The sequence below is a fragment of the Myxocyprinus asiaticus genome, chromosome 46 (assembly GCF_019703515.2).
Source record: "Myxocyprinus asiaticus isolate MX2 ecotype Aquarium Trade chromosome 46, UBuf_Myxa_2, whole genome shotgun sequence".
NCBI lineage: Eukaryota > Metazoa > Chordata > Actinopteri > Cypriniformes > Catostomidae > Myxocyprinus > Myxocyprinus asiaticus.
This window is the reverse complement of record NC_059389.1, coordinates 11,039,106-11,066,255: the sequence shown is the minus strand read 5'-3', so window position 1 is coordinate 11,066,255 and position 27,150 is coordinate 11,039,106. Positions and strand designations below refer to the sequence as shown.

At 40.2% G+C, this 27,150-nt stretch overlaps 1 protein-coding gene across 2 annotated transcripts in view; it reads left to right on the top strand.

Moving 5' to 3' along the window:
- Positions 1-27,150, top strand: part of LOC127435811 (cytoskeleton-associated protein 5-like) — a 39,489-nt gene that overhangs the window by 8,497 nt on the left and 3,842 nt on the right. Inside the window, exons 5-44 of one of the 2 annotated variants that reach the window (XM_051689531.1) lie at positions 720-891; positions 1,127-1,259; positions 1,388-1,488; positions 1,585-1,698; positions 1,784-1,888; positions 2,544-2,633; positions 2,728-2,892; positions 2,997-3,125; positions 3,209-3,364; positions 3,552-3,650; positions 6,393-6,503; positions 6,612-6,704; positions 6,794-6,979; positions 7,211-7,305; positions 7,404-7,461; positions 7,710-7,835; positions 8,336-8,475; positions 8,641-8,815; positions 9,217-9,330; positions 9,502-9,630; positions 9,997-10,191; positions 10,577-10,709; positions 11,289-11,386; positions 12,378-12,503; positions 12,680-12,829; positions 12,937-13,140; positions 15,454-15,589; positions 15,720-15,913; positions 16,185-16,351; positions 16,660-16,683; positions 17,017-17,190; positions 17,647-17,767; positions 17,913-18,092; positions 18,919-19,106; positions 19,248-19,323; positions 19,755-19,943; positions 20,251-20,388; positions 21,032-21,115; positions 21,277-21,436; positions 21,696-21,838. In XM_051689531.1, coding sequence (XP_051545491.1) covers positions 720-891; positions 1,127-1,259; positions 1,388-1,488; positions 1,585-1,698; positions 1,784-1,888; positions 2,544-2,633; positions 2,728-2,892; positions 2,997-3,125; positions 3,209-3,364; positions 3,552-3,650; positions 6,393-6,503; positions 6,612-6,704; positions 6,794-6,979; positions 7,211-7,305; positions 7,404-7,461; positions 7,710-7,835; positions 8,336-8,475; positions 8,641-8,815; positions 9,217-9,330; positions 9,502-9,630; positions 9,997-10,191; positions 10,577-10,709; positions 11,289-11,386; positions 12,378-12,503; positions 12,680-12,829; positions 12,937-13,140; positions 15,454-15,589; positions 15,720-15,913; positions 16,185-16,351; positions 16,660-16,683; positions 17,017-17,190; positions 17,647-17,767; positions 17,913-18,092; positions 18,919-19,106; positions 19,248-19,323; positions 19,755-19,943; positions 20,251-20,388; positions 21,032-21,115; positions 21,277-21,436; positions 21,696-21,838 — 5,371 coding nt within the window. The remainder of the gene's footprint in view (positions 1-719; positions 892-1,126; positions 1,260-1,387; positions 1,489-1,584; positions 1,699-1,783; positions 1,889-2,543; positions 2,634-2,727; positions 2,893-2,996; positions 3,126-3,208; positions 3,365-3,551; positions 3,651-6,392; positions 6,504-6,611; positions 6,705-6,793; positions 6,980-7,210; positions 7,306-7,403; positions 7,462-7,709; positions 7,836-8,335; positions 8,476-8,640; positions 8,816-9,216; positions 9,331-9,501; positions 9,631-9,996; positions 10,192-10,576; positions 10,710-11,288; positions 11,387-12,377; positions 12,504-12,679; positions 12,830-12,936; positions 13,141-15,453; positions 15,590-15,719; positions 15,914-16,184; positions 16,352-16,659; positions 16,684-17,016; positions 17,191-17,646; positions 17,768-17,912; positions 18,093-18,918; positions 19,107-19,247; positions 19,324-19,754; positions 19,944-20,250; positions 20,389-21,031; positions 21,116-21,276; positions 21,437-21,695; positions 21,839-27,150) is intronic. The other variant, XM_051689532.1, reaches the window with a different exon arrangement.

Genomic DNA, 27,150 nt, shown 5'->3' with positions numbered 1-27,150 from the left:
GACATTGATAAGGCTGTTTAAACAGTCACCAGCCGCTAGAGGGAGCTTGGTGCTGCATGTCATGTCTTCGGTTCACGGAAGAAGAGCCGCACAGACACACAGATCAGAGATGAAACGGGCTCAATGTAAACAGCGTTGGAGCGTTTCTTTATAAATGAACATTTGTTTTCTGCACACTGTGATAATGTTAACGTACAACATGACGACAAGCACGGTTGATCTCCTTTCAGCCCAACTTACAATTACGTCAACGATCGCCATGAAAGCACATTCAGCTGACATCTCACCATCACTGGAGCAGTATGTTATGTACTGTTTACATGGCTTGTAGTTATTTCACTTAATTTCCATAAAAAAATAAATAAATAAATCCAAAGGTCCGAAATATTCCACGATCCACAATGTGAAAACTCAAACATGTATACAAGTTATATATCTTAAGTTATTTTTAACAGTAAATAAACTATTCACAAATTTGTACTAAACATAGCCTAAATTTATTAAAATAAACTGAACTAAGAATATTTTAAGAGGAAAATGCCGGTATTAATTTAAATGATATATAAACAGTCCTCCATGTGCGGTTTGCAATATTAATGTTAACGATGAAGTGATCGTTCATTTCCACGATGATCAATTATGAAAATGTCTGAAAATTGGTATATTTGCTACATAGAGCACTTTGAAGCAGTTTTTTTTTTTGTCTTTCTCATTTCCAGTGAATTTGGATCCAAGATCATAACCCTGAAACCTGTAGTGAAAGTGTTGCCAAAACTGTTTGAATCTAGAGAAAAGGCAGTTCGAGACGAGGCCAAATTACTAGCTGTGGAGATCTACAGGTGGATACGTGATGCACTGCGACCTCCCCTTCAGAACATCAACTCTGTACAGGTGAGACTCAACAGTATCCATATCAGAGTGAAAACACTCCTTTATCTCTCTAAAATGTGCAGGCATTATAGTAGGTGTGGTAGGGCCCATTTTATTAAAATATATGTAATACCACCCCCTTTGAGAGTTCTGGTTCTCTAGAACTTGAAAGATGCACACCACAGATCCCCAAAGATCCAATCTGAAGAATTTATAAAGGTAATGACTTTTTTTTTTTTTTTTTTTTTCTCGTTAGTTGAAAGAGTTGGAGGAAGAATGGGTGAAACTGCCAACCGCAGCTCCTAAGCAGACCAGGTTCCTGCGTTCCCAGCAGGACCTGAAGACCAAGTTCGAGCAGCAACAGGCTGCAGGAGGAGATAATGCAGACTGTAAGAATTAAAAAAAAATTTCTTCTTGCATTCCTGAATATTGACTTTCTATGTGTTTTTCATAGTCGCAATGCAAATATATGGTAGCTGGCAATACAATTTTATTTTCCTAACTTCTGTCCATATAGGTGACAATGAGGAGGAGACTGAAGTTCGGGTGGATCCTTATGAGCTCTTGGAAGCCGTTGAGATACTTTCAAAACTTCCAAAAGACTTCTATGAAAAAATCGTAAGTCAAAACAAAAAGTAGATCAACATTTTGAAATGTATTTGAAATCTGTTTTCCCTTAATTTCATTGCTGCATTCTTTTTTTGACTATAACAGGAAGCAAAGAAATGGCAGGAGAGGAAAGAAGCATTGGAGGCGGTAGAAGCCTTGACTAAGAATCCAAAACTAGAGAATGGAGACTATGGGGACCTGGTCCGAGCACTAAAAAAAGTAAGCCTATTAACAGTGGCACTCTTGAGTAATGGAATTTCCTTTGTGAAAAGGGCCATTCGAAACGTCTCTCTTATTGTTATAGGTTATTGGTAAAGATGCCAATGTGATGCTGGTGTCCATGGCTGCCAAATGCCTAGCTGCACTGGCAGCAGGACTGAGGAAGAAGTTTGGAACATATGCAGTTCATGTAAGTGCTCTCCATGTTAGGAATTTGCCACAGTGGTTGACTAGTCGTCTAAAAAACCGACTAGTCAATTAGTGGGGTAGACTACTAATGTTCATATTTTTAGTGGTGATTGTTTTAATGGGAGACGCAATTCTCAAATTAATTGAGAAATGCAACTTTTTGGAGAGCGTTTTTGTGTAATAATAGCTTGTTGTGCTTAACAATTAACAACAGTCAGCACAGTAAAACCCTCAGCAAGAAGTTTCATCTCCTTAATGCTTTTGGTTTAGTCCATTTATGTGCTGTATCAACAAATTTCAAACAATCTCTGTCGGACATGAAATCCTCTGCTGTGAGTAACGTTCCTGTTTTTGTGAGGTGCTGCTTTGGAGAGATTAAAGTCTTGCTGATTCTGTCTGACAGCTGCTTATATAGTTGCAGTAAAAAGGTTTACTAGATGTATACCTGCAGTATTATCTTACAGCTTTGCACTTTTGTATGCACAGTGATGATCACCCTGAAGCAGTCCAGTTCATTGAAGCATGTCATTCTGCGTTCAGGATACGCATATAAGCGGTTTAAAAAGGCATTTGATTGTAGTTGTGGACGGAGCCTAATTATACATTATTTGATGTTTGCTTCACTTGGTCTTAATTCTTTTATGAATCTTTTGAAGGTGGTGCCAACTATACTGGAGAAGTTTAAGGAGAAGAAACCTCAGGTGGTTCAGGCCTTGCAGGAGGCCATTGATGCAGTCTTCCTTACTGTGAGTTTTCAAAATACATTTGAATTATCTTTTAAAATTAATCTGTTGGCAATTTCACTGAAATGTGGCAATGTATTATCCAATTATACCACAGACAACTTTGCAGAACATCAGTGAGGATGTTCTGGCAGTTATGGACAACAAGAACCCCTCCATCAAGCAACAGGCTTCGCTTTTCCTTGCCAGAAGTTTCCGTCACTGTACCCCAAGCACTTTGCCAAAAAGCGTTCTGAAGCCCTTCTGTGCAGCGTTCCTCAAGGTATAGGTTCCTATCCAATCAGCACAGTCAAACACCAATAATGAAATTGTTTCAGAAAACATCTTGACGTTTTGAGATTAAGATGTTGTCCTTTTTTTGTATAGCAAGTGAACGATTCTGCTCCAGAAGTCAGAGATGCTGCTTTTGAGGCTTTGGGGACTGCCATGAAGGTGGTAGGGGAGAAAGCGGTTAACCCGTTCCTGGCTGATGTTGAAAAGCTCAAGTTGGACAAGGTAAAAACATGTTTTGCTCTGCATTGACACATGGTTGTTCTTGCAACAGTACATGACTGTTCCTTTGTTTCATGCATAAATAGATAAAAGAATGCGCCGATAAAGTGGAGCTTGTTGGAGGAAAGAAAGTTGGTGGTGGAGGAGGGGAGAAGAAAGAGAAACAAGCTGCAAAAGCACCTCCACCGGTTGAAGCTTCTGCCAAACCCTCCGGCCCTCCCAAGAAAGCTCCGCCAGCAAAGGTAAACATATTTTTGTTAAATCCTGCAGTGTGAGTGGTGAAATTGCATTGCAATCCATTTGGACAGACTCTAAACATTGTTTACCATAAAGGTCAGTTACCGTTATCTGTTGTGTATTTGAGAGAGACCAAGTAATAGAAGCTCCACCTTGACTGATTTGTTTCATGTTCTTCATGAACTTTACCAGGCTGCTGGACCTCCCAAGAAGGGCAAGCCTGCCTCTGCTCCCAGTGGAAAGTCCAAGAAAGCTCCAGATACTAAGGAAATAGTGGAGACCGAGTTATCTGTAAGTGTACAATTTTACCTCTTTGTACTGGCATACTTAATATATTTGGAAACTGTCTGTTTTTTATTTAGGTTTAAAAAGTATTTCACTGAGATATTAACAATTGTTTGACTTAATCAGTGTGACCATTCCAGTTCCCTGTCCTTTAACGGGTTGTTCACACACAACATGTTTTTACATCCCTCTTGCATTCTTTCCATTATTTTTCTATTTAAACGTGCTAGGCAGACATTTTTGACCGTTATGCCACAGCTTGCAATTTATTTATTTTTTTTCATTGTGTGTCTGTGTGTGTGTGTTTTAGATCCTGTGTCAAGTTATAAAGGCTGTCAACTTTTAAAAAGCATGTATTGAGACACCTATGTCCTGTTATTAGGGATGACTCCATACCATTTTGAGTACAAGTACCGCTAAATACTTTTAGGTACTCGCCGATACGGATACCCTTTTATAAGCACGTTATGGCTTGGTGTGATTAAATAAACAGCAAAAACTACTACTATTTAAAGGGATAGTTCATCCAAAAATGAAAAATCTCATTTCTCACCCTTAAGCCATCCCAGATGTATATGACTTCCTTTCTTCAACAGAACACATTTGAAGAAAAATATCTCAGCTCAGTAGGTCCTTAAAATTGATGTGGATGGTAACACGATTTTTGATGCTCCAAAAAGCATAGACAATCTGCATCAACATTCATACGACTCCAGTGGTTAAATGAATGTCTTATAAAGCGATACGATCGCTTTTGGTGTGGAAAAAAAAATCTTTATGTACCTCATAACTATAAATCATCGTGTCTGGTTGGCTGCAGTGTGCACGTTCACTAGAGGGCTGAGTTCGTGAGGTCTTTCCAGCGATGGCATGGCAGTGTTCCGTTAGTTGCAGCAGAAGCTCTCTACCTCTGTTGGCATTGCCTACATGTTCACCATGTCTCCTTAGCTCTCTATCTCAAGTGCGGCTTGTTGGTCCAGCCTCCTCCATCTGCTCAGGAGCACAGGGAGAGTACTCGGATTTAAATAAATATGACATGCAAAAACTTCACTTCTCAAATCAAAATCTTCTGACATCTTTTTTTTTTTTTTTTTTTATATATATATATATTTGCTTCAATTTGTTTACAGCATTCGGCCTGTACAGCGTTCCTCCTCATTTGAAAAACAGCGCTGCTCTTCCGGGTTTGTCGCGTATCCATGATTTCTCGTGTGAACATGCCAACGCCAATAGGTCAATATGCTCTCGTGAACGTGCATGCCTGCTGCCTAACGGAAGTGATTATTTATAGTTAAAAAGTACTTAAATATTTATCTGTTTCGCACCAAAAGCGATCGTATCGCTTTAAGACATTCATTTAACCACTGGAGTCATATGGATGATATTAAAGCTGATTGTCTTTGCTTTTTGAGGCATCAAAAATAGTGTTACCATCCACATCCATTATAAGGACCTAATGAGCCATGATATTTTTCTATTTTTCTTCAAATGTCATATACATCTGGGATGGAGTGAGGTTGAGTAAATTTATAAGAATTTTCATTTGTGGGTGAAATGTCCCTTTAATTAAATGTGTAGTCTGAATGTGCCTTTTGCAACAAAGTGAATTAGCATTTTTCTGCTACAAACAAGGCATGATGCCCATGATGTTTTTGGTGTATGAGCCAAGAAGATCTAAAAGGTATGAACACTTTGTGTCTTTTATGCCAATTTAATTTGTGAGCTGAATGTTTACAGAATGACATTTCATACATCAAATGGTATCAGTTTTTAATATCGAGCATTTTTGCAAGCACAAGTACATGACCGCGGTATCAGACCTGATTCTGAAACTAGTATCGAGACATCCCTATCTGCACTACGTCTAGCTTTTTATCGCAAGATCATGTTGGCACTGTCAATTGGGCTGAGAAACTAAATTTGAATTTGAAAGTCACCAGATTTTTAAATTGACTTTTTTTTTTTTTTTTTTTTTAAGTCCACGAGAGGGTGCAATGAATACATATCAGCCAAACAGCACTGTTATATTGCAAAGAACATTCCTGGCTGTTTAAAAAAATAAGTGTTCTATTTTAAACTAAAGTGTAAAAAAAAACAAAAACTTTTAGCCAGTTCATATTCTCATGTGGGGGGGGAAAAAAAAAAAAAAGCTTTGGACCGTTAAGTTAAGATTGTGTTGCACTAGTGCCATAGTACAACCCCAGACTCAAGCTTCATAATAACTGTGATACCACAGTGTTTTTCATTCATTAGTTGTATGTACATAGTAGGATTCCCAGATAGTAGTGGAATTTCACTTAACTTGGAGGTGAAGCTGCTCAGACCATGAGCCCAGGGGCTGTTCAAACATACAGTGCACAACAGAATGGAACAGAACGTGAGGATCTCGAGATGCACATTTCCAAATTGAACTACTTTCCTGTGCAATACGCAACATTATCTTTGACCATTCGCTGGGTTTTATAGTTTATTCAGTACCTCGTGCCCAAGCACTGTTTTTCAGATGGCGTATCAAGAACTTCAAACTTTTAAAAACGCATCTCAACACGTGTTCTGTCCAACTGTGTATTGCGCTGAATCTAGCCTTTTTAGCACAAGAAAGTGATAGCACACATCCAAAATTTGAATGCAGTTTTAGTATTCAAATGTGCATTTTTACCTTATATTTTAATTTGACAGCCTTGGAACATGTTTGGTGTGACTGGCCCCTAACGTTTTTTGTTTGTTTTGTTTTTATTATCATATCAGCTGGAAGTGTGCGAGGAGAAAGCGGCTGCCGTGCTCCCAGCCTCCTGTATGCAGCTGCTGGACAGCACCAACTGGAAGGAGAGACTCGCTAGCATGGAGGAGTTTCAGAGAGTGAGTCCTGGCTTGTATCTCTCTCTCTCTCTCTCTTTCTTTGTTTCAGTTCTTTGTAATGTGATTTCAACTTGGTAGATAACCTTGTGCTCAACTTAATCATCTCAGGCTGTGGAACAGATGGACAAATCTGAAATGCCGTGCCAGTCTCTTGTCAAGATGCTGGCTAAGAAACCAGGATGGAAAGAGACCAACTTTCAGGTAGTTATCTCTAAAACATTTAACCGTTCATAATTATAAGCATTTGCCATTCCTTCAGAGATTGGTAACCAATATCTCTCCCTTTCTAGGTCATGCAAATGAAGCTGCACATTGTGGGCCTAATCGCACAAAAAGGATCTTTCTCAAAGACATCAGCACTGGTGGTTCTGGATGGTCTCGTCGATAAGATTGGAGATGTGAAATGTGGAAGTAATGCTAAAGAAGGTCTGACTGCGATCGGGGAGGCCTGTTCTCTACCATGGACTGCAGAACAGGTTGGTGATTTGCAATGTTCCTTAAAGTTTCTCCAGGTTGGAAGGTGCCATTTTCATGACAATCTTAATCTAAATGTGAATCTGACATGTTCTTGGCAAACTACATGAGATTCAGTCTCATACTATGGTATTTACAATGATTCAAGAAACTTCAAAGAGTACCATGCTACTGCTGTGGTTCATTTCTAAATAAAGCATTGTAAAACATGGTAGTTATTTTTCATTTGTCAGGTAGTCTCAATGGCTTTCGCTCAGAAGAATCCTAAAAACCAAGCAGAGACCTTGAACTGGTTGGCCAATGCAATGAAGGAGTTTGGATTTGCAGGGTAAGTACTGCACACATGGACCTCCATTTTTCTTTTTCCACACACAATTTGTCTTGATCACTTCTAACTCTGAATTATTTTCCCCATACATAATTCAGAATAAATGTGAAGGCATTCATCAACAATGTCAAAACCGCTCTGGGTGCCACAAATCCAGTAAGTAATTCTGTTAGTCATGGACATCAAAACCAAACTTCCATTTTCCTTTTTGTCTGTTTATTTCCACAAACATTATTTGTGAAATGCAACATCTTTAATGGTTCACTTATATACGGCACTAATTACAGTGATTTAGTGAACATTCTTGCCTGAAATAAAGATGTCCTGACCTTTTTATTCAAACTGTAATTCAAATCAATGTCTGTAATTGAAATGTCGCGTAATTAGCTACATGTTAATTTCAGGCTGTGAGGACATCAGCGATTGCTCTGCTGGGAGTCATGTACCTGTATATGGGAGCTCCCCTGCGCATGTTCTTTGAAGATGAAAAACCTGCCCTGCTTTTGCAAATAGATGCTGAGTTTGAAAAGGTAAACATCCCCCTTTGAATTTTAGAAATACAATAGCAGTTGAGAAAGTGATCCTTTCAAATAGTGGGCGATCGATGGGCGATTGTGCTCTCATTAAAACCTGTTTTGTAGGTAATTAATGATCAGCTCAACCACACCTATTTGTTCATGCATTTTTTTTAATTTTTTTTTATATTGTCGCCTGCCCCTCCTTCTATAACTTATGTCAAGTAGTTTAAAGATCAGTGTGTATTTTGACTTTCACTGGTTGTAAAAAGTACTTTAATCAAGGTAAATATACTGATAGATTAAAAGTAGACACTGTGAATTGATATAAAAAAATAAACTTTTGGTTCAAGTCGACATGAAACTGTAATTTGCAAACCATTGACTTTAAAGCAGTGCTGATGCTAATTTAAAACTAATTCAGTGGCAACCAGTCTGTTTTAATAAATTCATATATACAAGTAAATGTGTTATCTTTTGATGTTTGACCTTATGCCTTTTCATCCTCCTTTTAGATGCAGGGCCAGTCTCCTCCTGCACCCATCCGTGGCACCAAGAAAACTGGAGGCATGGAAGAGAGAGAAGAGGCTGAGGAAGAGGAAGTGGATTGTGGAGCTGGAGACATCATGGACCTGCTACCCAGAACTGACATCAGGTCTGTTAGTGTACCAGTACAACGATGAATTATTTTTCATTTTAAATAATGGATCCATCAGACAACTTTTGAATACCAGTGAAAATGTTGCATAATTTCCATAGTATTTTGTCTACAATAAAGGGCCGAGTTCTAATATGTGACTCACTGTTTTCTCATTGACAGTGATAAAATCACATCAGACATGGTGTCAAAGATTGGAGATAAGAACTGGAAGATCAGAAAGGAAGGGCTTGATGAGGTGACCGCTGTCATTTCTGAGGCTAAATTCATCCAGGCTAACATCGGCGAGCTGCCCATGGCCCTGAAGGGCCGTCTCAATGACTCCAACAAAATACTGGTAACGCAGACTCTGTTTACAACACATGCAGAGTTTTCCTGCGTGGAAAATGTTTCGGAACAATAATATTTATCTCGCACTTTCCAATCTATACACTCTAAATATGCTTCTCATCTGAGACATTAAAGAAATAAGGTGTTCATTAAATTTAAATTTAGTTTTTATTTTACACAGCTCCTTAAAGTAAAAAAAAATCTGGATTGAATTCACCACCAAAGACCATTTTATTTATTTATTTATTTATTTATTTTACCCAGGAAAAACCCCTGATATGTTGTCATTAAAACGGTCTTACTAGTTTTGGCCACATTGTTTTTAGAAGTCCACACTGTCACCCAGATTTGTGTTTGTTGTAATGTCTTAAAGGAGTGTTGTAATCATAATATAAAATGTGTCCATAGGTTCAGCAGACACTTGGTATTCTGCAGCAGATAGCCACTGCCATGGGTCCAGCTCTCAAACAGCATGTCAAGAACCTGGGAATCCCCATTATTACTGTTCTTGGAGACAGCAAGGTATGAAACGCACAGTGTTGAACTTATTTTTCATTCATTTTAGGGTCTGATTATAGTCATGTTTGTTACACCTCAAGCTTCTGCTATTTGTCTGATCCAGCACTGGCTATTCATATAACCCCAAACTAGAGCAGTGAATTGTTTCTCATTTGTATAAAATTTGACTCTTAGTCCAATGTCCGTGCTGCTGCCATGACTACACTGAATGCCTGGGTGGAGCAGACAGGAATGAAGGAGTGGCTTGAAGGAGAGGACCTGTCAGAAGAGCTCAAGAAGGAGAACCCCTTCCTCAGACAGGAGGTACAGCAACACTGATGGGCATGCAGTAACTACATTTCACTTGCTGTTAAGATGGTTATGTTTTAAAGAGGGCACTACCACATCTGTTAATTGGCCAATGCCATAATCTCCAAAAATTGGCCAAAAATCAGCCCATTGATTGGCTTAGCCAGTATATTGGTCTACCATTAATGATGTTGCATTCTTAAAGGCAACTTTAAATCATAAATGGTCCTATTTACTTGATAAATGTTCAGCAGTGCTTGTTACTTTGAAGAGAAAGTTTGTTTTAATCTTTCAACAACATTGACTTTCTCTAGCTCAAATGACAATTGGTGGAGATAAAAATATTATTCAAGTTCCAGTTGGTGTGTCTGTCCCCTGTAGGTGCTTGGCTGGCTGGCTGAGAAGCTGCCCACTATGCACACGGTGCCCGCAGACCTGATGCAGTGTGTGCCTCCCCTGTATGCCTGTCTAGAGGACCGCAGTGGCGATGTGCGCAAGAAAGCTCAGGATGCCCTCCCCACCTTCATGATGCACCTGAGCTATGAGAAGATGAACAAAGCTACTGGCAAACTGAAGGCAAGTGGTTTGGCCTAGTGGCTAATGTCTGGAGAAAAAAACAAAAAAAAAAACAGACTTGCGTTGGGGGAGGAATCCAAGGAATATCTAGAGACCAGAATATCAGACTTAGGACCATAAACAACCTACCTAGAAAAGATCCCAACACCTACAAGTCAGTGAGCCAACAACCACTCAGAACACCCTAGCTAGATGCAGAAGCATATCATTGTCATTATCTGCCACAGAAACAACTTTCAGTATGAGGCTTCTTTCTCTTTTGATACTGTTGCTTTTCTTTAGCTTCCTTGTTCCAAAGAACAGATAATTGTTCAGAAGTTGATCCATGTTTTCCTTTCTAGAGAAAAGTGGCCGTCTAATATTACGCATCCTTGTTTTTCTACAGCCGGCCTCAAAGGACCAGGTGATTGGCATGCTGGAGAAGGCCAGGGCCGTGATGCCAGCCAAGCCTGCAGCTCCTGCCAAAGCTGCAGGTTCCAAACCCGCCTCCAGCGCCCCTGCCTCCAAACCAGCCTCAGGTTTACTCTCTTTCCTTTAAACAAAGCTAACATGACACCACTGCTGCATACTAGACCGGTACACACAGATACCTTCAAGGCTGGTTCATTGAACTCTGAATCCTGTTTGTGGAAATAAAATCAGATGTTCAGTGCCTGTTTTACCTAATCCGAGTCTAGTTTTGTCTTATCTGAAAAGTAAGGTGCTGTAAGTGGAGTAAAATGCATGTCTTTTCTACCTGACAGATATTATTGAAGTGGGTGTCCTGTGAAATCACACCAGTCTCTTTAACACCCATATGCTTTGTAAACAAAAAAGTAAGCCATCTTGGCCATTTAGAAAACTAGCCAATCAGAAACAGTCTCTGCCTGTCAAACATTGTGTGCATTCTGGATTGCTGGCATTGGGTTGACTGACATGGATTTGGAGAAACGGCGTGTGGTTGAATTGACCAAAATGCCAGAAGTTGGCTGAACTCTTTACAGCACCTTTTAAAAAAATGATTAGTGAAACTCCGATGGGAAGTGTCTGTAGACACACATTCTTGTAAGATTACTAAATTCGTAAAGGTGATCAGCTCGAACATATTCATTTTACAGCTCCAGCCAGGAACCAGACTCCCAGTGAAGATTTTGGTGAACCAGAACCCAAACCAGACACCAAGAAAACTAAACCAGCAGGGCCTATGGCTAAAAAGGTGACATTTCAAAGCATGTTTACGCGTTTTATTTTTTTATCTATTATACACCACAACTTAGGGTTTTTTTTTTTTTTTTACGGGAAGACAGTGGCAATGTTTTTTTGCCATTTTAAATAAGTTGAAACATTTATAGCAAAGGACTGTGGTCCTGTAATTGACACTTTTTTTCTGGCAAAGGTTGAATGCCTGAGGGGGAAAAAACAGGGTTCTGCATTTTTTTTGTGTGAAATGTATTTGTCTCTGTAGCACTCATTTTTGCATTGACTAGAGCAGTGGTTCCTAACCCTGTTCCTGGAGGCCCCCCAACACTGCACGTTTTGTATATCTACCTTTTCTGACACACCCAATTCAGGTCTTGGAGTCTCCACTAACGAGCTGATGAGTTGAATTGGGTGTGTTTGATTGGGAAGATATCCACAATGTGTATTGTTGGGGGGCCTCCAGAAACAGGGTTGGGAACCACTGGACTAGAGAGATGGCATGGAGCTCAAGGTGAAGGGAGATAAAGAAACAAAACAGGCTCTTGAGAGGGCTGCCTAGCAACCAGCAAGTACAATAGCCTTTTTCACATAAAGCACCAATGGGACTGGAGTGAGGTGGCACAGTTTGGTGTCAGCACTGCATGGGACTTAATTATTCACTTTTCTTTCTTTCTTTCTTTCTTTCTTTTTTTTTACTCCATTCCTTAACATTAGGTCTTGGTACCAAAACTCTGTAGCATGAAATCTATTGTAAACCCACTTTGGTACTGCTGCAAAAGCTGAAATGGCATTAAACACACTTCCATAGTAAAATTAATTTAAATTACATGTAGTCTGCAACCCAATTAAACTGATGTTTTTGCTAATATTAATTAGATTGTGTGATTGGACACTCTTAGAAGGGTACAAAGAAACATTTATCAAACGTGATTATTCATGAGAACTCTTCGACATGGCAGAAAAAAATGGTATTGTCTTGGTATATTTTTTTTTTCTCTCTGATGCAGGGTGTCGTTGGAAAGAAACTTCCAGTCAAGGCTGGAGCAAAGGATGAGGAAGACAGGTCTGGGCCCATCTTCATCCTCGTACCCAACGGCAAAGAGCAAAGGATCAAGGAAGAAAAGGCATTGAAGGTGAGATGTAATGCAACTTCCAACAGTGTTTTCTAACCTTTTGAACTCTGATCCCCATTAGCTGTTACAAATGACACTGTTACTATTTCTGTTTGGCAGTACTTTTGGCCAGTTAGTTAATGTCAGCGCTTTTCAGCAGCATTCAATTTTTTGACCAATTCTGAACTCCCCTCCAGATTCTGAAGTGGAACTTCATGACTCCTCGTGACGAGTATGTGGAACAGCTGAAGACTCAAATGTCAACATGTCTGGCCAAGTGGCTCCAAGATGAACTCTTCCACTTTGACTTTCAGCGGCATGTTAAAGCTATCGGAGTCATGATTGAGGTTAGAGTCTCATCAGACTCATATGCCGTAGCAATGTTAATCAAAATATGACTGTTTCCAAAAATGTTGATTTATGAATGTATAATCAATACCTATACCTTTCTCAGCGCTTGGAGGTTGAGTCTGAGGCTGTGATTGGCTCTCTGGATCTGGTGTTGAAGTGGTTCACCCTGCGGTTCTTTGACACCAACACCAGTGTTTTGATGAAAGTCCTGGAGTTCTTGAAGCTGCTCTTCACCATGCTGAGCAGGAAGAACTACCAGCTCAACGACTATGAGGCCTCTTCTTTCATCCCCTACCTGATCCTTAAGGTGCGTCTTTAGTTAGTCTATCCAAGTAGAAGTGTTACACCTGATTCTCACATTCTCCGTGAGATGGGTGTGTGCAGAGCGGGGTGTGAGCAGCATGGTGTCACTGGGTTTTCACATTGTTTGCATCCCTGCAAGACAGTGCTGCGGCTCTGTGCAGAAAATATTTCTCAGGCTTCCTACACCAAATATTTTCTTTAATAAAGCCATAACATAGAATTTTTTGGAGAGTGGTTAATTGATAAATATAACAAATTTTGTCTTTTATTAAATCATGTGTACTTGAGTAGGACCACATTTGTATCACAATGGTAAATAATTTACTTAAATGCCCATCTCACACAGTATTGAGTGCTTCAATCATCTGCAATCAGTCAGAGAACAGAAATTGTTGCATGTCCCTGCATCAAGAGTTTGCATCAAGCCTGACAGCCCATAAATTATGAAATAAGAAAAAATCTGTTAGGTAGACTATAGGGATGTAAACAGTTAACCTGTTAACCGATTGATCAGCATTAACAATTAGTTTGACTAATACTATGTTAAAAATGAAAGAAACAACAGAGTTAATTTGATGGGATAATCACGTAGGGCATGTTATGTACACACGAGTCAGTGAAGACGAAATGTTCCAATGCAAATAGGAGTTTAATAGTAGCACAAGTGCAATGCGGTACCATTGAGGGGAAAAAAAAAAAAAAAACATCTGCAAGTCTCGACATCTAAGAGCATATGTTTACAGCTCTAGTTGCAGGGGAGATGGGAGTGCGATGCGCAGCGGGACGTCCGTGCTTTTGAAGCGGGTTTCAGTCACCGCGCTTGCCGTCAACCAGCTGCGTACCATTCTGACCCTTGCCCATGTAAATATGTTGCTTTTTCTAAAGAACTATTAAGATTGCCTAGCAGCATAATTTGTGAGCAGGCTAAGACTGTTTTTATTCCATTTATACTGTTGAAGTTATCACCTCGTAGGTTATTTTGGCATGCAAATGATCCATTTATAAAAATTTGTATGTTACGAAATATAAGAAGGAAATATAAGGTTGTTCATTCAAATGTTGATGTAATAACTATTGCTAAATATGCACATCTGTCATGTGAGCCTGTTTTGTTTCAGGCAGTATAGAGCTTTGTCATGTCTATTTGGTCACTTTGGTTTGATTCATGGCTTATCGGCTAACCGGTTAACCCGTTAAAACTCTCGGTTAGTCTGTTAAAAGAATTTGCCAAAATGTGTATCCCTAGTAGACAATTATTACGACATGACACACATAACAGTACATTGAAACATTAACTTGTTGCACAAAACTGCTGAATCTACTGCATCCCACACCTTTTCCTTTGCTAATAAATCCTTGTACATCTCTCAGCAGTTAATATTCAACCTCCGCAATCAGTCGGGTATTTTATTTATTTATTTATTTTGGCCTTGCAAATCCAAATTAGGTAAATTGTTGCTTCAACAACAATGGTGGGCAGTCACTTGCACTTGTTTGTTATCCGCATATTTGGTTGTGATTGGTTAATGTTGTAACGCCTATACTATATCCGTAAATAAACGGGTCCTTCAGTTGGTTATTTTGTCTTTTGTGTTCAGACCTATAAATTGTAGTGGTTTGTAGGTTCGGTTTAAATATTTTTCATGTGCTTTGGCGTCTTTTCTATAATATCCTGATTATTGTACACCCAATGCTGCTGAATTCAGCGTGAGCCTTGTGGCAAAAATAGGCCCGACACTATCTGCTCACTGCCTCGCGGCTCCTGCTCGCAATGTGAAAGCTGTAATCTGTTAATATGGGCGCCAAAACTAAAACGCGCTGCTCACGGAATGTGTGAATATGGCCCAATTAATGAAACCATTTAAAGGGGACGTCATGAGGAATAAGATTCTTTATCTTTTGACATGCAGTATAAAAGTTTATTGTACTATAAAAACCAAAATTTAAGTTTCAGAACTCAGACTTTCTCTCTAGTCCAAAAAGAGCATTTATTGACACACTGTACTTCCTCGACTTCCTACGTCACTTGGGGGCCTTCATTAATACATGTCCACCTCCGCAGCAAGAGATCAAGGCCTCCTTTTACATCACCTCTTTGGTCTGGTGCGCAGTCAGAGTGAATGATGAGAGCTGCAAAAATCTTTACTAACTAAAATATAAGTGACCTCAAGGAAAATGAAGTAAAAGGGGGGAAAAACATGACCCCTTTGAAGAGTTTGTGAGACAAAGGTCGTCCTTTCAGTTTCTATTTAATTTGTATAAACAGAGTTGAAGTACAGCCTAACGTGGTCCTTTTCTGTTTGCTCTGCCTGGGCAGGTTGGAGAGTCAAAAGATGTGGTGCGCAAGGATGTTCGTGCTATTCTGACGATACTATGTAAAGTTTATGCTGCCAGTAAAGTCTTTCCTTTGCTTATGGATGGGACCAAATCGAAGAACTCCAAGCAGAGATCTGGTAAATTAAAATAAAATTTGCTATATTTTGCAATAATCACAATTTTTTTTTTATTACAACAGCCTCCTAACAGGTTTGAGGCAATTTGGTAAAGTTGAGTTGCATTATCTGTTGCTTATTCATTCTTCAGAATGTCTTGAGGAGCTTGGGTGCCTGATCGAGAACTTTGGTATGAATGTGTGTCAGCCGACTCCAGCCAAGGCTCTTAAAGAAATCGCTGTTCACATTGGAGACCGTGACACTACGGTCCGCAACGCTGCACTCAATACCGTTGTGGCTGCCTACAACACTTGTGGAGAACAAGTCTTCAAACTGATCGGCAATGTAAGGCATTAAGATGCCCTCAAACACTGGAGCCTTTCGCTTTTTATATTACCGTGAACCTTATTCTTGCTTGTGTATACGTGGAATTTATAAATATAATATTCTCAGATTAATTTAGTTTAGACATTTTAAAATTTTGTAATTTCCTGCTTTGAGTCATTCTTGTCTTTTGATAGGCTAATAGTTTAAAGCATTTTACCAAGCTAAATATTTTTTGATTCTTATATCCTAAAGTTTAAACTTTTATAATGAATGCTTTGTTTTTGCAAAGCTGTCAGAAAAGGAGATGAGCATGCTCGAGGAGCGAATCAAACGCTCTGCTAAGAAGACGCCTGCGCCCGCAGCCAAACAGGAGCGAACGCAGAAGGAACCTCCCACCAATCCCAACGCTACCTTCCTCCGCAAGCCTGCTCAGGAGGAGGTGCCCAATAAACTCAAGTATGTACCACTAAAATGTCCATCTTTTGATGTAAAGTCACACCCCATCTACTTATTACACTTAATACACTCTTAATGATCCTTTGAAATCCAAGGGTAAATTGTAAAGTTGATAGGTGTTGCATGAACTGAATGTCTGGCCCATGTCTTAATATGTCTTTCTATAATCGCTGTAAAGCTCATGATCTCATTCTCGCTCATTCTTTCCTCTTGTGACATTGCATTCTCTTGTCATTGCATGTTGTTTCTTAATCCTGAGCATTTCTCTTTACGATTCCTTTCTTTTCTTCGCTGCCCTCCTTGGACAGAATAATGTATCGCACTTACAGGATGTAAGTACTGCCATACCACTGTAGGCACTGCTCACATGGCACCTGACATCCTGAAGATCTAGAGACTATTGTCAAAAAAAGACTTTGGAATTAAATGTTAGGGAGATGACAGGCTTAATAGTATGGAAAATTTTATTTTTGGTCTCTTGTGTTGACACGGGGTCAGGGAAAAAAAAAACTGGAACAAAACTGAAATGGTGAAATTAAATTGGAAAAACAGAATTCAAGTGTAAGGATTCGCAAATGTGAGATTATAGTTTTTTTTTTGTTTTGTTTTTTTTTTAAACAATGTTCTCAAAGCAGCCGGTGACATTGATCTCCATTTTCTAACAGTCAAGCTCGGGCACAGAATGCTCACTTAGAGCAGTCTGCTCCATCCATCCCAAAAGAGTTTCAGCTGGATCTTGACGTGTTTGAGAACAACCACACATGTGCCAGCGACATACCCGACTTGGTGCAGCACAAACTGGATGAAGTTCTGGAGCCAGTCATGATACCTGAGCGCAAGTAAGAACTTATCACATACGCAAGTGTATCCATTTATTTCTCATTCAGATCAGCATACATTTTGTAATATGAACCAGAAATGTACCTATGTTACATCTGCCAAACCTTAAATAGCAGCAGTTTGTCAAATTGTCAAGTCCAGTTTCCAAGCTTTTAAATGACACCTATTTTTCAAACGATTAGCTTTTAATTTGGTAGCAGTTCCAGGGTAAAAGATTATAAATGAAATTTTTCTTAATTTTTAATTCAGTATTGGCCATAATGAGCTGTGAATTATCTGTATCAGCCCAGAAATTCTGTATCTGTCCATCCCTTGTACACTCTCTTGCAATCCAGAAGTCTAGGCTGAATACAATTTTATTAGATGCTTACATATTTTGACTTCTGAAAGGCTAGACGGCAACAATGTTGTGAGATGCAACATTTTAAATGTATTCATTTGGGTGTGTTTTTCAGGATGCGTGCGGTTTCCCCTCATTTTGATGACATTCACAATAGCACTGCCTCTACCATCAACTTCGTCATTTCACAGGTGGCCAGTGGAGACATGAACACCAGTATCCAGGCCTTAGCACAGGTGGGTGCCTTGGCACAAAGGGTTTTTCTTACATAACCTAACCAGACTTGATTGTTCTCTATGGGTGGCTGGGCTTTCCATTCCAAACCTTTACATCACTTTGCACATACCAAAAGACTGAATTTCCCATGATGTCCTCCTGCAGATTGATGAGGTTTTGAGGCAGGCCGACAAGGCAGAAGCCATGTCTGGACACATCGACCAGTTCCTCATTGCCACTTTCATGCAGCTGCGGCTCATTTACAACACGCACATGGCTGATGATCGCCTGGACAAGAAGGACATCTTCAAACTCTACAGCTGCATCATAGGCAACATGCTCTCGGTGAGTGCTGCTCGGAGGCTACGTCCACATTTAATTTTGGATAAATTTGAAAACGTTGTTTTTGAAAAATGCTCTCCGTTCACTGTTGATTTCAAGCAGTTGAAGTGTGCTTGTCAGCACTAAACTTATGGAAATCCCCTTAAAGTGCATGCAAAAAATCGTCGTTCCATGTACGGTCTGAAACGCAATTGTCCTCGTGTTCTGTCACCGGACAGGAATTCCAAGTAAACTTCTCGTTGCCTTTTATGGAATGCAATGTGAAAGTTGTACAAAGTAACATTTAACAGTGCTATTAAAGTGACAGCAGGCACAGCAACGCAGCTACAACATGGGCTGCCAATGCCATCTTTTGAGTTAAACGGATCACATGAATGCATCCAGGCCTACAATTTTTTTATTTATTTATTTGGAGCCATTTACACATTTAAGAATAATGGAATAATAATTTACCTTTATTGTGCCAAGGATGGGTCATACAAATACAAATGTGCCCCAATTTTTTAAAATCCTTTTTCAGTAATCATGAATGGCTGGAGAAGTTTCAGCAGTCAAAAAGTGTGGGAACCCTGAAGTTTCTTCATAATAACAGTTTTAGAAGTTCTCAGAGTTTGGGAAGGTAATTTTTTACTACTACATAGACAATTGCTGGATGTTTTGGCCCAATCGATTTCTGAATCAAACACATCTGGTATTGTAGCTCTGGAAAAAAAGGCTTTTGTAATGCTCTGACAGAAAATAGTTTACAAATTAAAATGCGTTGAGTGTCTGCAGTTAAAACAAAGGTCATCAGTGTTCAGTATACACAGTCATTGTCATCCCTTTCTAGCTGTTCTCAATGGAGAATCTGGCACGGGAGGCTTCCATGGGCGTCCTGAAAGACCTGATGCATGGTCTGATCACGCTGATGTTGGACTCTAGAGTGGAGGACATTGAGGATGGACAGCAGCTCATTCGTTCCGTCAACTTGCTTGTGGTTCGTGTGCTGGAGAAGTCTGACCAGACCAACATCCTGAGGTTAGTAAGGCATCTCTGATGGGATAAATCTCTCCAGATACCTTCAAGGGTACCATAATGTAGACATTTGGCCCACTGTGGTTCTGTAGACTTGTGTAATTGATGCCCACAGCTAAAAGATCATTCTGGTTTCTTTTCAAGTGCTTTGCTGGTGCTACTGCAGGACAGTCTTACCAGCACTGCTGGCTCGCCCATGTTCTCTGAACTTGTCATGAAGGTACGGTTGGCTCACTTTGTTTGAACGTCAATGTACTGTATGTGTGCACGCTCATATCAGTAGCTAAGAGTTGCATCTTTTAGCTGACCTTGAGGGTTATGAGCTCAAGTTTCATTCAGTTAAAAAAGACAATTGAAATGCCATTCACAATGGAATAAGGTTTGGTAGTCATTTCAGAGTCGAACAGAATTTTCAACCGGAAATGTAGAGTGGGACTTATTTTATCCAATGAGATTTGATTAGATTGTGAATAGTGGTTGTGTCAGCACAAGTCATTTCAGGTGTGGAGAAATTTTAATGAGTAAAAAAAAAAAAAACACCTAAGACAAAAGAGCACTGAATTTTGCAAAAGCAGGCCAGAGCCATTTATTAAAGTAAGGACGGCTTTGATTTCATGTTATTTTTAAACTATACTCATCTATCCCGTATAGTGTCTATGGAGAATGATCCGTTTCCTGCCTCAGACCATCAACAGTATTAATTTGGACCGCATCCTGCTGGACGTGCACAACTTCATGAAGGTTTTCCCTAAAGATAAGCTCAAACAGCTCAAGAGTGACGTTCCCCATCGGACTCTGAAGACACTGCTACATACGCTTTGCAGGCTTACTGGTGCCAAGGTACACTTGAGACCTTATAGGGCTGATTACCTAAAAGTGAAAACTGTCATTTACTCCCTTTGTAAACAAGTACTATTTTTTTTTTGTTTTTTTGTTTTTTTTTGTGGAACACAAAAGGAGATATTAGGCAGTATGTTGGTCTCGGTTACCACTTTAATCTCTTTTCCATACGTTGGAAGTGAATGGTGACTGAGTCTGTCATTCTGCCTAACGCTGCCTCTTTGTGTTCCATGGAAGTTAGTTATGCACAGTTCTAAATGCCAGTGTCTTTTTGAAAGTGATTTTTGTTAGTGTTTGTGTCTCACAGATATTAGATCACATGTCCATGATTGAGAACCGCAACGAGTCCGAACTGGAGGCCCACCTCAGGCGGGTGGTTAAACATTCAGTAAACCTCTCTGGACTCAAGTCTGACAAGATCACAGAGAAGGGTGCCCTCCGATCGGTACGTACGAGTAACTACTTGAAGTTGAAGTCAACTTTGAATTCACCAAGATGTGGGTGTATGATGACAGGCAAACATGCCAATAACTGTGCCCACTTTCAATTTTAAAGCAAATAATACATGATCCTACATTATATGATAACATGTTTAGCAAAGTTACGTTTGTAAAGGAAGCTGTGTAAAGCAGTTAATCCTCTTCATGATAGCACACCTGTAGAATAGATGCTAGCATTGCAGATCATTGTTTGTCCTCTGCAATTTGCAAAGCATAGGTAGCATTGCCGCCTTCTCCCCGGTCATCTTCTAAGCCAGTGGTTCCCAACCATGTTCCTGGAGGCCCCCCAACACTTCACATTTTGGATATCTCCCTAATCAAACACGCCTGATTCAGCTCCTCAGCTAGTTAGTGGAGACTCCAAGACCTGAACTGGGTGTGTCAGAAAAGGGAGATGTGCAGTGTTTGAGGACCTCAAGGAAAAGGGTTGGAACCACTGTTCTAAGCTCTAAGCGTTGGAATGCCCGTATGGTTGGAGATGATATCAAGTGCTAACATTATGGTTATTTTTTGGGGGGGTTTGCCTGTGCATCGGTTTTCATTTTATAGCACGGTTTAATTTTTCAATATGTATTTAAATTTTGATAGGATGACAAAGTGATCAAGGCCAAAGTGAGTGACATCCTGTCTGAGATCTTTAAAAAGATCGGCTCCAAGGAGAACACTAAAGAGGTAACATTACAGCAGAGAATACAGAGAATTTTGTGAAATTTACAAGGTCTATATTTGTCAAATTATTTGGTCTAATATATTTTGTCCTTGTGCACCTGTAGTTGGGTTTTATTTGCCAAATATATTTTAAATTAGTCAACTGAAATACATTCTTTCTCTAGGGCTTGACAGAGCTGTACGAGTACAAGCAGAAGTATTCTGATGCAGATCTTGAGCCCTTCTTGAGGAACACCTCCCAGTTCTTCCAGAGCTACGTGGAGCGAGGACTTCGTATGATCGAGTCCGAGCGTGAAGGAAAAGGCAGAATCCAGACCTCCACAGGTGAATCACCTAACTCATTGTGATTGACCACAAATCATACCTTGCCCTGCAAGAATCAGTATGATTGAGTGTGAATCAGTTTAGTTTAAACCTTGGTTCTTTTATGGTATATAAAGAAACCTTTAGGAATGTTTTACAGCCTGACCAAATTTCAAAATCTTTTTATACAGTCTTAAGGCTTGTTTTAAGGTGGAGTCTTGAAAATGTATGCCTTTGTTTTATGCTTGGGCACTGAAGTTTATTGATTTTTATCTTTCAGTAATCCCTCAGCACAGCACAGATTCCTATTTGCCAAGCTCCAGCTCTGTGTCCATCAGCAGTAATGGAGAAGATCTGAATGCTGCAGCCTACTACGAGAGACTCAAGATCTTACGGCAGCGGCGCGGCCTTGAGAACTCTGTGGTTAGTTTTACTAAAACATCTACCAAGTTTTCTAAAGTCAGCTCCCAACTAGTTTACTACAGACATTGATTGATCTTGCATCCTGTTCATCTTGCTACATGTTTGGTTTCTATGCTATTCCTGACATGGTATTAAAGTGTTTGTTGTTTAGCTGTGGTACCTGGAGACACTTTCATTTCTATTTTGAATTAACAAATTAGATATTTTTGTAAGTTCTTTTGCTAAATACCTCTACATATTTCAAAAATTCAAATGTTCTTAAGTCACGTGACACCATGCGAGGTTCGAACGTGTGAACAGCGAGCTCTGTTTGAATACTTTTCATGTCATAAACCGGTGAGATTCGATACACCCTGATCCTTAACTGTTTTAGGAAGACAAAATGTCAAAGAATTCAAAATCCTCGGGCTCTGGAGACATTAAAAGACACTTACGTGCTCAAGCTGACGCCCCCCCAGAGGCCGCGGACCAGGGAGTCAGTTTGGCTGGAGAAGTGAAGGAGATTCGGCATGAATTACTGAACGTGTTGGCAATGATGACGAAGGTCATTGACTTTTTTTTTGTTTTTTTTTTTTTTTTTATTATATTTATCACACATTATGTTTGCACATATACAGTGAAAAATTCTTTTTTTTTTTTTTTTTTTTTTTTTTTCACATATCCCAGCTAAGCTGGGGTCAGAGTGCAGGGTCAGCCATGATACGGCGCCCCTGGAGCAGTTAGGGTCAAGGGCCTTGCTCAAGGGCCCAACAGTGGCATCTTGGCAGTGCTGGGGCTTGAACCCCCGAACTTCTGATCAGTAACCCAGAGCCTTAACCGCTGAGCCACCCAATCCCTTAGAGGATCTTGCTGTAATACGTCGAACGATCACTGCCATGGAGACTAAGTTCACTGATATGGTTACAAGAGTGGGGGATGTCGAGAAACGGATAGATTATCTGGAGTCATCGGAGAGGGAATTGGCTGCTAATCCACTAGCGCCCAAATTGGATTTGGAGCGTCTCTGGGAAGAATTGGAGAATCGTAACCGGTGAAATAAGTCCGAATTATTGGAATTCCTGAAGACGAAGAAGGTCGAGATATGGTGAAATTTCTGGATGGGCTCTTTCCGAGTCTGCTCAACATAACAGGCCATAAGCTGGAAATTGAGTGAGCTCACAGGGTTCCGGCGCGGAGATCTGCGTAGGGAGACAGGCCCCGATCAATTCTGGCCAAATTTCTGAGATCATCAGATAAAGATCTTGGTACGTGAGGCAAGGAGTAAAGGAAGGCTTTCTTGGAAGAACCACAGCATTTTCTTGTTCCCAGACTTTGCGAATTTGATGAGAGAAACGGGATCGATTCAAGGAATCCAAAAAAAACTCTTACATCAATGGAAGTTCGCATTTGCTCTGTTCCCAACCAAATTGAGAATAGATGCTAAGGATGGCCGCAAAACATTTACATGCCCACAGCAAGCATTGTCCTTCATAAGTCATTTGGTGACTCTCGCGTTGCAGCCAAGTGAGCCTGACTCCCTGAACATTCACTTGTCCGAGGAAACTGAGCACCTTTTTTTTGTTTCACTTTGAACTGGTTCCGCCTAGCGGCTGGAGTTTGTTTTGTGTAGCATTACTCCTTCGGGACAGTGTTGTGGATGAATCTGCATGTTCCTTGTGCTTATGCCTCCTATTGGTTGGAGTTTGTTTTGTGGAGTTTCTTGCAGGACACTGGAGTGATTGGGTCATTTGTTGAATGTGCCGGCTTACTGAACATTTGTTTGACTGTCTGAGGAAACTGAACGGCCTTATTTTTGAGTGCGTGTGTGTGTGTGTGTGTGTGGGTGTTCTGTGCGTGTGTGTGTGGGTGTTGTGTGCTGGTTTAGCTAGAGGCTGGAGTTTGTTTTGTGGAGGAACACACCTTCAGGGCAGTTATGTGAATTAATCTACAAGTTATTTGTGTTTTATCCCAACTAATGTCTAGATTTTGTTTTATAGATTCTGTTGTGTAATTCTGTTTTACAAAATTTGTATAGACACACCGGACTTGAGCAATCCGGCAGCATAGTTGTCGCGGGAGCTCTCGTAGGCGTACATGGACTGTTTGAGTTTGGAGGGATGGACGCCAGTTGGCGCTGTCGTGTGTGGGGTTAATGTGCACTTTTTTTTTTTTTCTCTGTTTGTTTGGTACAGGGGGAAGTTTGGGGTTTGATGATTGCACTAATGTGGAATGTGGTCTTTATTTTATTTTTGACACAATCTATTTTTCTAATGTCAAATGTTAGTATGAGTGGATTGTCTCTTCACGTGGAATGTGAATGGGTTGGGGCACCCCATAAAAAGAAGGAAAGTTATTTCTCTCCTTAAACGTAAGAAATTTGTTAGTGTTTCTTCAAGAAACGCATCTTTCCCTGCAGGAAGCTGAAAAATTTGGGAAGATATGGGGTAGGCATGTTTTCTTTAGTGCTGGCTCAAGTAAGAGCAGGGGAGTCATTACACTGTTAAGTAAGCATCTACAATTCAGATGTCTCAAACAGATTAAAGATAAATTAGGAAGAGTCATTATTATTTTAGCAGAAATGCAGGGGCAATGTTTAAGTTTGGCTAATATTTACGTACCTAATGTTGCAAGCTGCTGGCACCCATCATGATATAATACTGGGAGGAGACTTTAATCTTTTGATGGACTCAGTCCTTAATCACAGTGAAGCAAAAGTGTGTAAGCCCCCTAGAGCAACATTGATGCTTCAAAAGATGTGTAAAAATCTTGGTCTTACAGATATTTGGAGACTTTTGAACCCATCCGGTAGGAGCAAGACATTTTTTTTTCATCAGTCCATAAAATTTATTCTAGAATAGATTTATTTATTTTTTATTTTTTTTCTTTCAGATCACTCCATGGTGAGTTTAGAGGTGCTACCACATATGGAGAAAAAGAAATCATATAGTTGGTGCTTTAATGTAACCCTTTTGTGAAATCCTGAATTCCAACAAATGTTAAAAGCTGAAATCAGTGTTTATATGGAGACCAACTGGTCCTCAGTATCCTCTGTGGGCGTGGCTTGGGAGGCACTTAAGGTGGTTCTTAGGGGTCGGATCATACAGTATGCCTCATTCATCAAAAAATCCAAAGCACGAGAACTCGTGGAGTTGGAAAGGAATATTAAAAGTGCCGAGGCAGAGCTGAAGTGCCGAATGTCATCTGATGGCCTCAGAGAACTGACCCGATTGAAATATAGATATAATACTATTTTGTCGTGGAAGCTGGTGTTTTGGCTATTCAGGGCAAGACAGTCATACTTTGAGTCAGGGGAGAAAGCAGGGGAAGCTTTTGGCTAGATATATAAAGCAGAGAGAGTCTTTTTCTACCATTTCCCCCAGTGAAATCTGCTGGTGGTGAAATTTTTACCACGGCCACTAATATTAATAATGCTTTTATTGTGAGTAAAGATGCCGACTACCACCGCTGGAGTCAAGAGTTCGAATCCAGGGTGTGCTGAGTGACTCCAGCCAGGTCTCCTAAGCAGCTAAATTGGGCCGATTGCTAGGGAGGGTAGAGTCACATGGGGTAACCACCTCGTGGTCGCTATAATGTGGTTTGCTCTTGTGAGGTGTGTGGCGAGTTGTGCGTGGATGCCGCAGAGAATAGCGTGAAGCCTCCACGCACTGTCTCCGTGGAAACGCGCTCGAGCCATGTGATGACATGCGTGGATTGACTGTCTCAGACACAGAGGCAACTGAGGTTCGTCCTCCGCTACCCGGATTGAGACGAGTCACTATGTAACCACGAGGACTTGGAGCACATTGGGAATTGGGCATTCCAAATTGGGGAGAAAAATAAATAAATAAATGTAATGCTTTTAAAGAATTCTATTTTGATCTCTATAGCTCCACGTCTTCGTCTACTGATGAAGATATTAGAAACTTTGTGGAACCATTAGAACTCCCTAAACTGACAACTGAGCAAAAAAATTCTCTTGATTCTGAGATAACCTTGGAGGAGCTTGGCAAGGTAATTAAGGCCTTGTCTACAGGCAAGGCTCCAGGGCCAGACAGCTTTGCCGCTGAATATTTTAGATCTTATGCTACAGAACTAACTCCACTTTTGCTAGAAGTTTATATGGAATCATTAAAGAATGGAAAGCTTCCGCCAACAATGACACAAGCCCGGGTCAGTCTGATTCTTAAAAAGGACAAAGATCCAAGTGAGTGTAAGAGTTACCGTCCAATTTCCCTGATCCAGCTAGACGTAAAAATATTGTCAAATTCTGGCTAACCGATTAAGTTATGACATCTCTTTATAGAGAGATCAGGTGGAATTTATTTGGGGCTGCAGCTCTTCTGATAACATTAGGCATTTCATCAATATCATGTGGTCAGTGGCGAATGATCAGACTCACTGCCATCTCACTTGACGCCGAAAAGGCATTTGATATGGTAGAATGGGATTATCTTTTTAAGATTTTGGAAATATACAGGTTCGGGAATACTTTTATTGGATGGATTGTTACTTTATAGACACCCGGTAGCGGCGGTAAATTTAAAAAAAAAAAAAATTTCAGATTATTTTACTCTGGATATGGGCACCCGGCAGGGTTGCCCTCTTTCCCCATTATTGTTCTGTCTTGCCCTGGAACCATTTGCAGCCGCGATAAGAAGGGAAGATGATTTTCCAGGGGTGGTGGTGGGAGGTATGGCGAATAAGCTTTTGCTTTATGCTGATGATATTTTATTATTCGTCTCAGACCCTGTTAGGTCTATGCCTTGCCTCCACAGAATTATTAATTCCTTCTCTAAATTCTCAGGATGCAGAGTCAATTGGTCTAAATCCGAAACTTTGGCTCTGACTGCATACTGTCTGGTAATGGCTTTTCAGCCGGGCGCCTTCCAGTGGCCCAAACAAGGCATTAAGTATTTGGCCATTTTTTTCCCAGCAAATTTGTCTGATTTAGTTAGATGATTTCTTAATTAAAAGGTTTTCGAACAATTTGAGCAGGTGGGCTTCATAACATTTATCTATGATTAGCAAGGTTAATGTTATTAAAATGTTATTAAATGATTAGGAAGGTTAATGTTATTACAATCTCTCCCTGTAGATGACACCCCCCCCCCCCCCCCCTTTATTTCAAGCAATTTGATAGCATAGCAAAGTCCTTCATTTGGAATGGTAAATGTCCCAGATTACATTTCAATAAGTTACATAGGCCGATTGACAAAGGTGGGCTAGGCCTACCCAAGATTTTGTTTTATTATTATGTGTTCGGTCTCAGACATTTGACTCATTGGTCGCTTCCACCTGAGAGAGCCCATCCCTGGTTTTGTATGGAACAGGAT